Source organism: Gallinula chloropus (genome assembly GCF_964237585.1).
Source record: "Gallinula chloropus genome assembly, chromosome: 2".
NCBI lineage: Eukaryota > Metazoa > Chordata > Aves > Gruiformes > Rallidae > Gallinula > Gallinula chloropus.
The window spans coordinates 132,440,671-132,454,774 of record NC_140086.1 but is presented as its reverse complement, the minus strand read 5'-3'; the positions used below and the strand labels follow the sequence as shown (position 1 = coordinate 132,454,774).

Here is a 14,104-nt window from a genome sequence, read left to right as displayed (position 1 = left end):
AATCCCCCTGCAGTAAGTAGGGGCTCCTTTAGATCAGGTTGCTCAGCTAAGAAATTATCTTATCCTAATTAAAATAAAAAGTTGATTCTACTACATTATCAGCGCAAGACTGCCTTAAGTAAAGCAGCAAACCAGGTAGCAGAAGAGGTACTTGTTCCCTAAGAAAAGATAACACTTTAAATCCAGTAAAAAAAAATAAAACAACAAGCTTTTCAAAAAGGCAAAGAAAATCTCCATGTGCTTCTTTCTATTAAACCAGCAAATCTCACTGTTCCACCATGCAAATGAGCTTTATATCTACCCAGAAGATGTATTACATACATCAACAAACAATGGAAGCAATATGTTGCTGTGTTCCCTCAAAATGTCACTTAATCCACAACCCAACAGAAGTACAAAATGCAACATTTTATAAAAAGGCTTTGTACTGTTACCTAAAGCTGTCTTTATTTTTATTATACCTAGGCAGCTAATTTTCAAAGGAAGGTAGTTTGAAACCCAAAAGTTGATATTTATGCACTAAAGATTCCTTAGAAACATCTTGGGATGAAAATTTGGTAAAACAGCCCTGAATAGTTGACATTTGGTATTTTAAAGAGATTAAGAATAAAAATTAAATAAAATAATAAAACAAAAATGAAATAAAAATCACAGAAGTCAAGAATTACTTCAAATACTTTAAAAACGCAATACTGCCGGGTCTCCTGGCTTGAACTTCTGCAGAAGCAACGCCAGAAATCCCCAGTACCTCTACTACTTTGCCCATACATAGATAACAGGAGCACGCTGCATGACAGAGTGTTTTCAGAAGGTAAATGGAATGTGACTCAAGGGAGAAGGTTAATTTTTTTTCCCTTGAGATGCTTAAGTATTTCTGGATGTTTAAAAACTAACTTAATGTATCAGAGATTTGATTTGACCTGAACAATTTGATAAAGCAGTACACTGAGCCTTCATTTTACAGCCATATTTATCCAGTAAAAATTAAAAGAGCTTTCTCTCTGGAAAAGTAAGCACAGTTGCTTAGCTAGAAGCTTCAATACATCATCCATTAACTACAATTATTTCTTATTCTATTTTGCAATATTAGAATGCTATACAAAAGTTAACAAAAAGTTAACAAAAATTAATATTAATCAAAGTTCTCAACTGCTTGAGAGATCAAAAATTAGAAGCGTCATCTCAGTAAAAAGTGTTTGTCACATAAGCTTAACAATTAACTCTTAGAGATTTTATTGTTTAAAAAAAAGACACTCAATACATTTATATTAGGTTTTGTACATTTTCAATCTAAGGGCCCATAAAATGAATGAATAAGGATCTTTCAAGGAACACAATTAGACAGGGATCTTGATGGAGCTCTTGGCAGGTGTCCCTTTCCAGGAATGTTTTGAAAGTATTGAAGAGACACTTAACAATCAACTTGATTATGAGGAAAGACAACATGGATCAAAACAGAGAACAGCGCTGGAAATCATCAACTAAATAAACTGATTTAATAGAGCCATGGAATGGAAAATTGGAATGAAAATTTGGAAACATACTGTAAATGTTAACGAGTTTTGGTGCCAGTCTGATTTGCGGTTGTGAAGTCACAGTGCTGGCTGATCACACATAGCACATTCTTGTGACTTTCCTTACTAGCTCGGCAGTGTTTCTTGCAATATGATTAAAGTGGTTATATACAGACATAATATATGGATACAGATAAGTCAACGCTTAAAGAAGTATTTCTTTTCTAATATAGGTAAGTCACGTCTTCCGAGTAATTGCAGAATAGTTTAATTGAAGAGAAAAAAGGAAAAAATAGCAATGGGCCTGGTATCAATGAAATGGAAACATATTTTTGCTGCATTATGAAGTTATTCAGACATGAAAAGATCTATTCAACTCTGCTGCTGCTTTGCGCTTTTAAATGCAGATATTTAATAGATGCAGCGCATGATTTTTCATATTAAATACAACTCTTTTCAAACAAAACCTGGAAGTAAGATGTCAAATGATATGTCTAGATATTAAATAGGAATACGGTTTCCTACAGAAGCCAAATCAACTGTTAACTGAGCATATGATACAGAAGATCATCAGACATGAATAAAATCATCACAGAAGTAACATTATGTAAATCAGGAAACTTGCATTTTTGGACAGCTATTCCCCATCTGCTTCTCTGGGTAATAGAAAGATGTGATATCATCACATAAAATGTAATTAAGAATCACCCCAAGTTCAGTCAAGATTTAAGCAATTATCAAGCGTTAATCACCTTTGGGAAAATGAAAATGTAGGATAGTTCAATGTTAGGCATAATGGAAAAGCAAAAGATATTTAAATGCTGGTAGAAAAATCCATTAACATCCTACAGAAAAAGCTTCAATGAGCATTCATTATGAGCAAAATGTACCCCATATCTCTGCAAAGAAGCTGGTAATCTGACTTCCCATTCACGGCTCTGCAGGAATTCAACTTATTCGTTAATTGGTTCAGACTTTAATTCAGACTTCAAAGTAACAAAAGCATTTCCTCTGCAACATATTTGCACCAGTTTGGGCTCACTGAATTCATAAAACTTAAAGAAAATGGCCTCTCTGTTCTCTGGATCAAATTTTTCTTCTAATCTAATATATACATTTTAAGAGGCACTGTAAGATCCCCCTCTACAGCGTAACTGGGCAGAAGATGCTTCTACTTTGGGAACTTCCACATCTGGTGTTAACCCCTTGTAATAAATACTACAGCAATACTGGAGATCTCTGTTCCTGTATCCACACTGTTTAGACCATTTCTTACAAGTTGTGACAACCAGAAACATTATATTAATTGCACAGTTTACAGCCATAGGGTTGTACTTACTTTTATTTGGCTTTTCAGAGATTCACAAAGGAGAAAACCTACTTGTGCAACATCTTCTTTTACATTGGCAATAACACAAACTTCTTGTGATAGGTTGTCTGTGATCAAGAAAAAACCCTTAGTGTTTCATGCAAAGATAAATCAATCAAAATTACTGATCTGTTAAACATTACCTTCAATTCATACACTGGTGTGTCATGAGAGAACCTTTTCAACAGCTGTATTTTAATTTTAAGACAATTTATTTCAAGGAACAGTTAATATAACCACATAATTTATATAACATACCTCTCATATAAAATTCTTATTATATTTTATATGATTTTGTACAACGTGAAAACAACACATAAGGTCTTCTCTGCAAAGTCTGTTTAAATAAGGGACCTGTACGAAAGGTATTTGTTTGGGTCCACATTACTTACAATAGATGACAACAAAGAAAATAATGTTTTGGAAACTTCATACCACTCATCACTTCATCAGATCATTAAATGCACTGTCAGCAATACTGAGAAAAGCAAAAAATCCCAGGAGATGGCACAAATTCTCATTCCAACAATATATACTACATAATAGCCAGAAACCCTCCCCCCCCCAAACTATCAAAGGTAGTGTTGATGGAGACAGCAGATACAAATGTTCACCTCAGTACCAAAAAAGTTGCACACAGTGACACAAAGATGTTGGCACGGCGAGCTGCTTAGGTCTTTTGGTGAGGGGAAAAATACGTCTTTCAAACTTACTGCCTGATCTGCTCCATAAAGAAAGTATTTCATAAAATTAATATCTTCTCTTGTTATTGACTACAGTTTCAAGATTCAGGGAGCATTTTCCTTTCTTTAGGCAAACAAATAAAAAATACTCAAGTCTGGAATTCTCACTTCTAACTCAGGATTTTATCCTTTAGATGTGGACTCCATATATGCAGACCAAAATGCAAGATTTCAATGTCTTTGGGGTAGCCATTCCATAAGCATCTAGAGATTTCATAAATGTGAAGTCTAATTATGTTTAAAGCAGACTTCAATGAAACTTCAGGGACAGAAATATGCCTACCAGCACCACAAAATAAATTAGTAGTGAAAGACAAAGAAATTATAAAAATATGGTCTAACTGCTCTTCAAACAAGTAGGACTATAAAGATACATCTTTATTGCATGTGGAAAGTTTTTTTATAATTACATCCCACACAATAAGTTCAATCAGATGCATTACTTAAGTAAACATCTCACTTTCTATTGTAAACTCAAAGACTTCTTTATAAAATACAGACACTAAAATTAATTTTAAAGCCATTGCAGAGTTAACATTATTGGAAAGTGATTTGTGATTTTTAAGCAATTTTTGTGAGGAGAAAAAGTGAATTAACCACTGAGGAGCCCAAAAGATAATTACAATTATTGTTTGAATCAGGGGCCTTTATTGTGTCCAATATTTATAACATTACAATGAAAACAGTGGTAGCAACTGGCTTTGTATTAAAAGTTAGCAGAAAAGAAGCAGGGGGAGGGGAAGAAAGCCAGAACAATAAACATCTGCATGTAAACCATCACAACCAGATGAAAGTGGGAATTAAAAAAATGCACGGCCATTTCTCACAAGACTGGAAATCACAGGATACCACAACTGTGGGAGAAATTATCTTCCCATAGATTCACAAAAAATATACTGAACATGCATCAAAGTTGGCTTCTACTTAATATAGAATAACTTTATAGTCTAAAAAATGGGTCAACTTGAAAACATACTGTATTAATTTCTTATCAGCAGAAAGAAACTGTTGGGTAGATTGAAATCAGAGAGCAAGAGGCACTTGGATTTCTTACTGTACACAGAATTCAGATACAAGATAGATGTACATAACAAGCCAGAGTGGCATATCAGATTTCAAAAACTCAGATTCTATGGAGCTAAGTAATTTAATGAAGTAGGTCAGATTGGAGCTATGACAAAAATCCACATGTGGAAGGAGGCTGCAGAATCCAAAAAGGCACCATAACTTACGCTCAGGCAGTTCTTTATAAAATGAAGTCAGTTATCAACAGCAAGTGTCAAAAGTAACCTCACAAGAGGCTTCTCAAAGACCGCAGCTATAAAAACCCATCTCACCCCACTCCCCAGCCCCCTTAAACCTCTAACTTCCTGTACTGTAAATGAGAATGGAGGGAAGACTACAAAAAGAAGCAACTAAGATTTGCTAGCTGAATTTAATAAAGAAGAAAGCAAAACTGAATGAAGTGTGAAAAAAGGTATCTTTATTCTGGAGGAGGAATGTACTATTATAGGGGGACAGCTTGTTAATAAGGTATGAAAAAAATAAAGTAGTTATAAAACACACATTGCAAAGATGCTGCGTGCCTTTAAGTGCTCAAGAAAAATGAATAAAGGATGTCTGGGAAATGATCAGTTATAAAATAATCAAAGCAACAGTGTTGTTCTAGTTGAGGTTTAAAAATGAATGTGAATTTAAATCCCAAGTGTTTCAAGTAGTCAAAAAGATCTATACGTTAATTCAGATGCTCTGCACTTTTGCTGTATTGTGGGAGGGAAGGCTGAGTGCAGTCTGTGTCCTGCCTCTGAGAGGCTGATGGAGCTCTCTGCCACCCAGTGCCATCACGCTGATCCCAAGGAGCACTGATGAAGTTCCTAACACCCTCGGATGTCCTGAGGTCTGCTGACTGCCAGTAATGCTAGCTGCACGCAGCATTTCACTCCTGGTTTTCAGAAGTCTGTTTGGGTGAATGAAACAGTCCTTCTGGAAAGCAACATCACGGCCATGCCATGAGGAACTTTAATACTTAGGTAATACAATTTTGTTTTTCATTGGACCACTGGATAATTCAGGCTGGAAGGGATCTCAGGAGGTCTCCAGTCCAAAATCCTGCTCCAAGCAGGATCCCCCATGAGGTCAGGGCTGGTCACTCAGCCCTTTATTCCCTGGCTCTTGAAAAGCTTTGAGGACAGAGACTGCACCACCTCTCTAGGCAACCTGTTCACTACTTGATTGTCTTCATGATGAAAGAGTTTTCCTTTGACTGAATTGAAACTTCCCTTGGTTCAGTTTTTTTCTGTTATTTCTTATTCTCCCACCACGTACCACTGTTCTGTCTTCCCTACTTTTACACCATACCTTCCTTCTCATCTGCCCAACATTTTATTACTTTTTCGCTCGCTACAACATTACCTATTAAATCTCTTTTGCATTGGCTTCCTCTTCCTCTACTAACTTTAAACTCATTGTTTCCCTGGAAACCTCCTCTTCCTGATACTGCTCTCCCATTTACTCTCAGCTTCTTTCCAGCTACACATGATTAGAGAAACCCTCTCCGTATTGCATCACGTTTAACAATCAGAGTATATATTTTGCATATTAAAAATAGTTAAAACTTTATACTGCCTAATTCAGTTAGGTTAAAGATTAAAATTCTCTGTCAGGAAAGGGGTAGGAATTTTTTTCATTAAAGACAAATCCAATACAGGATTTCAGAATTTGTTCCATTAAACCTCCTTCTCTCTCCAGCAGAAAACTTAATTTTCAATTTTTCTGTGCCCTTCTTTGATATCCTGAAAGCATTAGAGCACATTATTATTCAGTAGCAGCTGTTACAGTCTTTATCACAGGATCTCACCAAAAATTATAAATTAAAATGTGTGCATGTTTATGGCACTGCCTTAGTTAGATAATTTATTAAGCGCACTCTAACAAATGACTTATAAATTTACCCTGAAAAGCATGCCATAAACAAGCAGCAATTAAAATAAAATTTTTAAATACAGATCATAAATATTGCATCCTAGCGAATTAACACCGTAAGAATAAAAATGCATCCGAATGACAAATAGGTTTTAGCCTACAGACATAATTATCTTTGAATCATAGAATCTCCTGAGCTGGAAGGGACCCATAAGGATCATCAAGTCCAACTCCTGGCTCCACACAGGGCCAGCCAAGTCAGAGCGTGGGACTGAGCGCATCATTTAGATGCTTCTTGAACTCCATTAAGCTTGGTACTGTGACCACTTCCCTGGGGAGCTTGTTCCAGTGCCCAACCACCCTCTCATAATATGCAGCCTAAACCTCTCCTGTTGCAGCTTCATACCATTCCCTTGGGCTCCATCGCTGGTCACTAAAGAGAAATTGGTGCCTGCCCCTTTCCTCCACCTTGTCAGGAAGCCATAGATGATGATGAGGTCTCCCCTCAGCCTCCTCTTCTCCGGCTGAACAAACCAAAGGACTTCAGCCTCTCATACGACTTCCCCTCCAGACCCTTCACCATCCTTTTTGCCCTCCTCTGGACACTCTCCAATAGCTGCGTGTCCCTCTTGTACTGTGGTCCCCACAGCTGCACACAGTACTCGAGGTGAGGCTGCACCAGTGCAGTAGAGCAGGACAGTCGCCCCCCTGGACCAGCTGGCAATGCCATGCTTGATGAACCCCAGGACACAGCTGGCCCTCCTGGCTGCCTGGGCACACTGCCAGCTCATGTTTAACTTGCTGTGGACCAAAACCCCAAACCCCTTTCGGCATGGCTGGCCTCCAGAGTTTGATCCCCCAGTCTGTGTGTGCAGCCAGGGTTGCCCATTTCCAGGTGCAGAATCTGGCGCTTGCCCTTGTTAAACTTCATGGGGTTGGTGATTGCCCAGCTCTCTGATCTGTCCAGGTCAATTGCAGACATGCATATACATAGACTTGTTTTTATAAATGTATGTTCACACCATGACATTCTTGGTCTGTCATTACAATTCCTACTATTTTGGAAGCACATCAGATTACTTTGAAGTTTACAGTTAATTCAAAACAGTAAATTAATTTATCAGAATTCCATTTTTACTTTCTACACAGCAGTAGCTTGAGTGCTCTGGAAATCCAGAATGGTTCTCCCTGGCATCTTTAGTATCTCATAAAAGTTATGTTTCTACCACTGTAAACATATAACAAAAGTACTGCTAAGCATTTAGTTCATTTATGTTCCACAGAATGTGCTGAAACAGCTATTTTTACAACTTAGGTAACCAAAAACATCTACCAATTTTTTGTTTAGTCATTCCATGTTTCTCTGTAACAACAACAACAAAAAAAAGCCAAACTTGACTCTGCCCCTAAGAATATTAGCATAAAAGAGAGGAAGATTTTGTGGTAGAAGAAAAGGAAAAGGATTGTTTTCACCTGACCGTAAATATTCTGATGAGTATTCTACCTCCCCACCTGCCAATCTGTATTTCTCTCCCTCACAGCAGAGAGCAGCCCATGGTTAATGAGTGTGCCCATGAAAATGCAGCCAACCTCAAGGAACATATCCATCCTTTCATAAACAAGGCTTGTGTCAATTTTCTTTTCTTTTTTTTTAATTAAAATTCACATGGATTCTTCATATAACAAACATACTATGTAACTCCCAAAAGTCATAAACAGTTTGAAGGCATTGCGATATTTTTCTTGGCACTTGCAGAACATAATTGTATCTACATCAGCAGATACTTATTTAGCCAAATATGAGGGGAAAATACCCAATCTACAAGTGCACACTGTTGTGAAGAAGTTATTGCAGAAGAAGGGCCCTCAAGAAAAGAAAAAAGGAGGGGAGAGAGTCAAATTCTAAATTACAAACTTCTACTGAGAAGCACCATTTAAAGTTTACATGTTGGAACTGGAGTTCAAAGATACTTACCCTGAGGGCAGTAGTCCTAATGGAAATTTTTTAGGATGTTTTGTATTAGCCTGATCTTAAGTACATATCTAGGTGAGTCACCCTTATTGTAAGTCGTTGTTTTCTTACTTCAAGACTATTAAAAATAGGCGTGTGCCACCTTGCCTGCATATTCTATAAGTTCATACCTGCTGAACTAAAGAAAAGCATTAAATTGACTGTTTATAAAAAAAATATGTTAGGGCTCAGACTTTCATTAGACAGTTGTATGAAAGACTTGAGGGAGTAAGCAAATTAATAAGACACGTTTTAAGAAAACAGTCTCCAAAGACAACTAACTCATTAGTCTATTTATATTAGTGAAGGGTTTCTTTGTATTGCCTTGAATATGGATGTGATATATACATATATAAAGTGCAAAATTTTATGTATGCATTATGTCTGCATGAATGATTTTCTTCCTTCCACCTGAGTCAAGTTTAGCAAGCTGAAATTTGTCAGTTATTATGTCTCATTAGGCCAACAGTTAAAAATCTAGCTGTGCTTCTAAGAAACATTTTGGACTCGTTATTTAGGAAGAATTACATATATATTACATGTATAGATGACTAAAGAAACAGTCTCATAATCACGATTAACTATTCATTTCAGAAATAATTCGATTTCTATATATTACCATAATTATTTTTCTTGTTTAACTTGATTAATTTCAGAATTATAATTTTACACATGGACAAGAGACAAAAAATACAAGGGTACCTCAAAACTAAACAGAATAGGAAAATAATATCTCCAACTGAACCACAAGGAATCTGTCCCTTAGCAAAACTGTTTAGAAGCAGAAGTGTAACCTTAATATTCTAGCACAAAAATTCACATATTTAAAGATCTGTTGAAGATCATAATTCAAAGCAAACAAACGAACAAAAAAAAACCCCACTATTTGAAACCAGAAAGGGAACAGTTGGGTGAATAACTCCCATAAAAACAAATATTTTCTAAATAAAGCTAACAGGTCAACAGAAAAGATAACTTTAATTTTCTGAAGTTGAAGGAAAACAAGTTTAGGTCACTAATAAATATAACTGTAAATGACATGAAATTTGGAACCGTGTCCACAAAATGAAATATTTATACTCAAATGTTCTTTAGCACTTCTGTCTGAATTCACTGAGTGATAAAATGTGCACCCAGCAAAATAAATTAGATCACTTAAAAAAAAAAAAATCTGCTGTGAAGACTTAACAGTAGTGGGGAGCCAATGTGAGGCCAGTGCCCTTAGTACCTTATACCCTCTCAGCCCAATCACTTAGCTTCTGGGACATCTCCAGAGGACCTTGACAGCATGCAAGGTGGTGTGCTGATTACTGGCACCTTGCAACCTTGTGCTTGCAAGTCCTGCATCATGCAGGGCTAACCCTCCAGCCACCCTACGTGGCCTGTACAGGCTGTACTATCCAGTGCAAAATACTGCATTTCAGTCTCCTGTGCCCTCTTCAACAATTTGGCACAAAGAAGAACCATCATGTAGAGCACCATCCCATGGGTAATACCATTTATATCCAAAGCAGTGTATATGTCAGGAAGAGGCTCCCTCTTTTCCACACAGGTAGGAAAGATTGCTGTCAGCTGTGCTGCACAAGCTTACAGACATACTGGCAGCCAGTGCTAAGCAAAAGAAAAGGGTTTAACAAGGCAAACCATAGTAAATTCCAGATGGGAAGGCAGGGATTCCTGCCATAAATATGCCTTTCTAGAGTTCTTGGCATCTCATCATCACCTGAAAGAAGGAAAAGGGAAGGAAAGACAAAGAGGAGGTCGATATCCATAAATGCCATGCCTGAGGATGCCTCTAAGGGGAAACAGTATGTGAAAGCATATGGGTCTTGTGGGATTTCTGCTAGCCAAGTTTGTATCTCCAGACCAATCAGAATCAACATAAGGTCCTTCCTCTCTCCAGAGACTGTTACCAAAACCATACAGAAAGAACACTGTTTGGAAGCTGCCACTTTCTTGCAGGGGTTGCTTCTCCGTCCTTCTCCATAACGCGCTTCCGTGACACTAGTAGGTCCCTAACAGAAGCTGATAAACAACAGCGAGTAGCTGTACTGTAGGGTAATGACAAGTAGGAGCACTTCACATAGCACTGCATTGCCTAGTGGGTTCTGAACTCTCAAGAAAAGCAGACACCGTGATGCAATTAGTCAGCTAGTAGGAAAGACCTAACTGACCATCCCTTGGCTTGTAGGATGGTTGCCATTCTGCAAGGTGATCTATCCTTGAAGGTTTCCCACAGGCACACCACAACACACCAGGACATAGCTATACATAGCTATTAAGACTACCTCTGTAAAACTGAGACTGAATGATGCAACATGGGGGTAAAACAAGATGATGGTCCATAGGTCCAAAAAATCTATTTTCCCTTTAAAATTGCTTTCATTTAATTTTGGAATGAAATGTGATTAAAACATGTACCTAATAATAATTTACATGGTTCAACTGTCCACTATAAAAATAAGTCACGTTATATCAACCTGAAGACCTACTTGAAGCCTTTTGAAGGGCACAGAGCAGGTAAGGCAAAACTCTCAAACTGCAGACTTGGAGTGATAACAGTGTCTACTCAAAACCCCTTTAAAGATAATTATGTAAGATAAATCTTTTATGGGGTGTCCTAATTAGCTATGAAGGACTCATTACACTGCTTACATAAGGCGTAAAGAACATGTCAGGCTTTCCCTTCCTGAAATCATGCAACACAACAAAAAGCAAATCTAAACTTCAAGGAACTTAAAATACAGCTTTTCATACAGACCAGACACATGAAAAGACCAGTGTGGCTCCTGAAGCAGTTATATTGCATGCTGCCATAGGAACAGAACATTCGGCAAGTAAATATCAAGTAAGGGATCACTCTGATTTACCACCATGCAAATCTTCACTTGTATCCATAAACTTTTTAACATAACAGATGGAAAAGATTGTATTTGCTTTAGTGAAAACAAAAAATGTGATAACATGATGAAATACAGATGTAAAATACCTATCTATGAACACTATGAAGAGGATGATTGGTCATTTACAGCATTTTTGCTCTAGTTATAAAAAAGAAACATTTAAACTTAGTGAACGTTCCTTTCATTTGAATAAGCTGCATCCTACTCAAGCAGTTTTAGAAAAAGCTACTTGGAATGGGTCTTATTTTTAAAATAAATTATAACTAATCTTCTTAAATGATTTAAGAGATTAATGAAGCCCTTTTACACACAGAAAGATGGGAATTCCTTTGCATGAAGGTTGCAGTATTGTTTCAGGTTTATGATTTTTTGTAGGAAATAGTGCGTATGTGTTGCATAAAATTACCTTAAAATACTATAAAATATTTTAAGTAAAACATTTCCAATTACTACAAATCAACTTTCTTTTAAATCATCTACAAAGAAGAAAGAATAGCACCAATTAAAAGAATACAAGAAGCCACCTTTGTAGGGATGAGGGGCAAGAGGAGGAGGGCACAGAAACCATTTTTTCACATTATGTTCATTTCTAGTATCCCTCTAAGCAGCACGATGACTCAGTTCCCACCTTGACAAGAGCTGCCCTGTAATGATGGGGGTATGTGGGAAAGGAGGCATAAGCAAACTGGACAGCCAAAGATGACAGCAGGGTGCCATCTCCTCCAACTACATCAAGCAATGTATTTTACATAAGATGTCCATCTGGCTTTCTCCTTGCAGAGGATCCAACCTAGCAAAGGATCAAATAAACAGCAAGAAGATGAACATGAACTTTTAAAAAATATAAATCAGCACTGGTTTTGATTTTTCTTGTGCCTGAAAGTTTATCAATCCCTCAGTACCTCCTGAAGGTCCTCAAAATTCTTAAAATATTTGAGCAATACTGAATGATACAGTTCAATAAATTGGCCTTTGTATTACAAAAGTAAATTAAGTAGGTATAGTTAAAGTAAGTATAGTTAAGTTCAAGGAAAATGGAAATGAAAATGGATCTACCAGATTCAGTAATGACTGATAAATTGCCATTAAACAGTGACAACATGCATGGTAAATAAATACAAAACACACAGGGAAAAAGGAAAATAAGATCAAAATTGACACAGAAATAAGAGTTTGCTGAGATTTTTTTTCCAAGTTGAACATTGAACCAACACAGTACATTCACTGCCCTGATTCATAGCATCAGCAAGCTTGACTGATAGGAGTAGAACAATCCTTGATACAGCAAATATCTACAAATGCTGTAACATCGAAGAGGCTGAATCAGCTTTCTACATTCTATAGAATGTATTTATGGTCTGTACTGTCGAATGTATACACTCTATTGGAATTAGAAATTCAGTAGGAATGGTGCAATTGGAACTATATTTAGACTGGAAAAAACCCTTTTTTTATATAATTATTTTTGCAGTTCTCAAAGATTGGAAGTTTCTTTTTTTTTTTTTTCATTGAGTCATTCAAGGCAAAGGATTAGTTCCAATGCCTGTTCATCAAGGAAATAAAATTCCTTAATTTTACATTTTCCTGTACCAGGAAATCCCTCTTTTGAATACTGATTCATTTTATTAACTATTTTGTTTTTGTCTTGGGAGTCATTTTGCTCATGACAACCACAGTAACAATATTTGAACTTTTAAAATTTGTATTCAAACTGAATTACGTTATCCAAGGAAAGATCAATTAAAATGAAAACTCCTACATACTTTTCCAAGAGCACAAGAATTTAAGAAAATTTTTTAGAACACTATTATGATAATCACTTGGTCAACTCAAGGACTTCTTATCTAGATTTTATATAGAAAAAAATCTGAATGGCAGAATGAATTCTATTTGCATAAAGTTTGTAAATATCCAATAGCTATCAAAAACTACGTGGAAAAATGGCAAAACTGCATCTTTTGAAAATGTTTCTCCAGTTTAGATCATTCTCCCATTTTCAAAGCTTCCAATAGCTCATAAGCTAAAAATACTAAGTTAAAAATACTATTCTGAAAATATTAACCTAAGTAATTTCTCAGATGAAATATTCTTCTTAAGGAACTCAATAAAAGCTGATTTAAAATGGCATTTACAAGCCAAGAGATGCACATCTCTTGCTGTCTGAGCTGAATGAGTGACTCCTAAGTAATCAAGGACAGATACTCTCCCTTACAGCCTCCCAGATTTGTAATTAAAAAAAACCCCAAGAAACCTAAAAATTTCTGGGTTTACCAAATATATAAATGGAATTTATATCTAAATTAAGACAGTAATAATTATAATATTAAAATAATTGCTAAGATCCTGTTGAGCCTTCTCCAGGCACAACAAGCTCTTGCAGCATCTCCTCATGTGACAGATGCTACAGTAGCTTATCATGGCTTATCCATCATCACTGCCCTCTGCTCGACTCTCTCCAGTATAACCATGTCTGTCTTGCACAGGAGATGTCAGAACTAGACCAACTACTCCAGATGTGACCTCAACCAGTGCCAAGCAGAGGGGAAGGATCACTTCCCTCCACCTGCTGGCAATGCAGGGGTAGCCCAGGGGCTGTTGGCCATATTTGCTGTTAGGGACCATTGCCAGCTTCCCTTCAACTT

At 36.7% G+C, this 14,104-nt stretch overlaps 1 protein-coding gene across 1 annotated transcript in view; it reads right to left on the bottom strand.

Moving 5' to 3' along the window:
* Positions 1-14,104, bottom strand: part of CRPPA (CDP-L-ribitol pyrophosphorylase A) — a gene marked incomplete at both ends in the record, with an annotated part of 119,183 nt that overhangs the window by 49,730 nt on the left and 55,349 nt on the right. Inside the window, one exon of the mRNA XM_084260220.1 lies at positions 2,854-2,951. Coding sequence (XP_084116346.1) covers positions 2,854-2,951 — 98 coding nt within the window. The remainder of the gene's footprint in view (positions 1-2,853; positions 2,952-14,104) is intronic.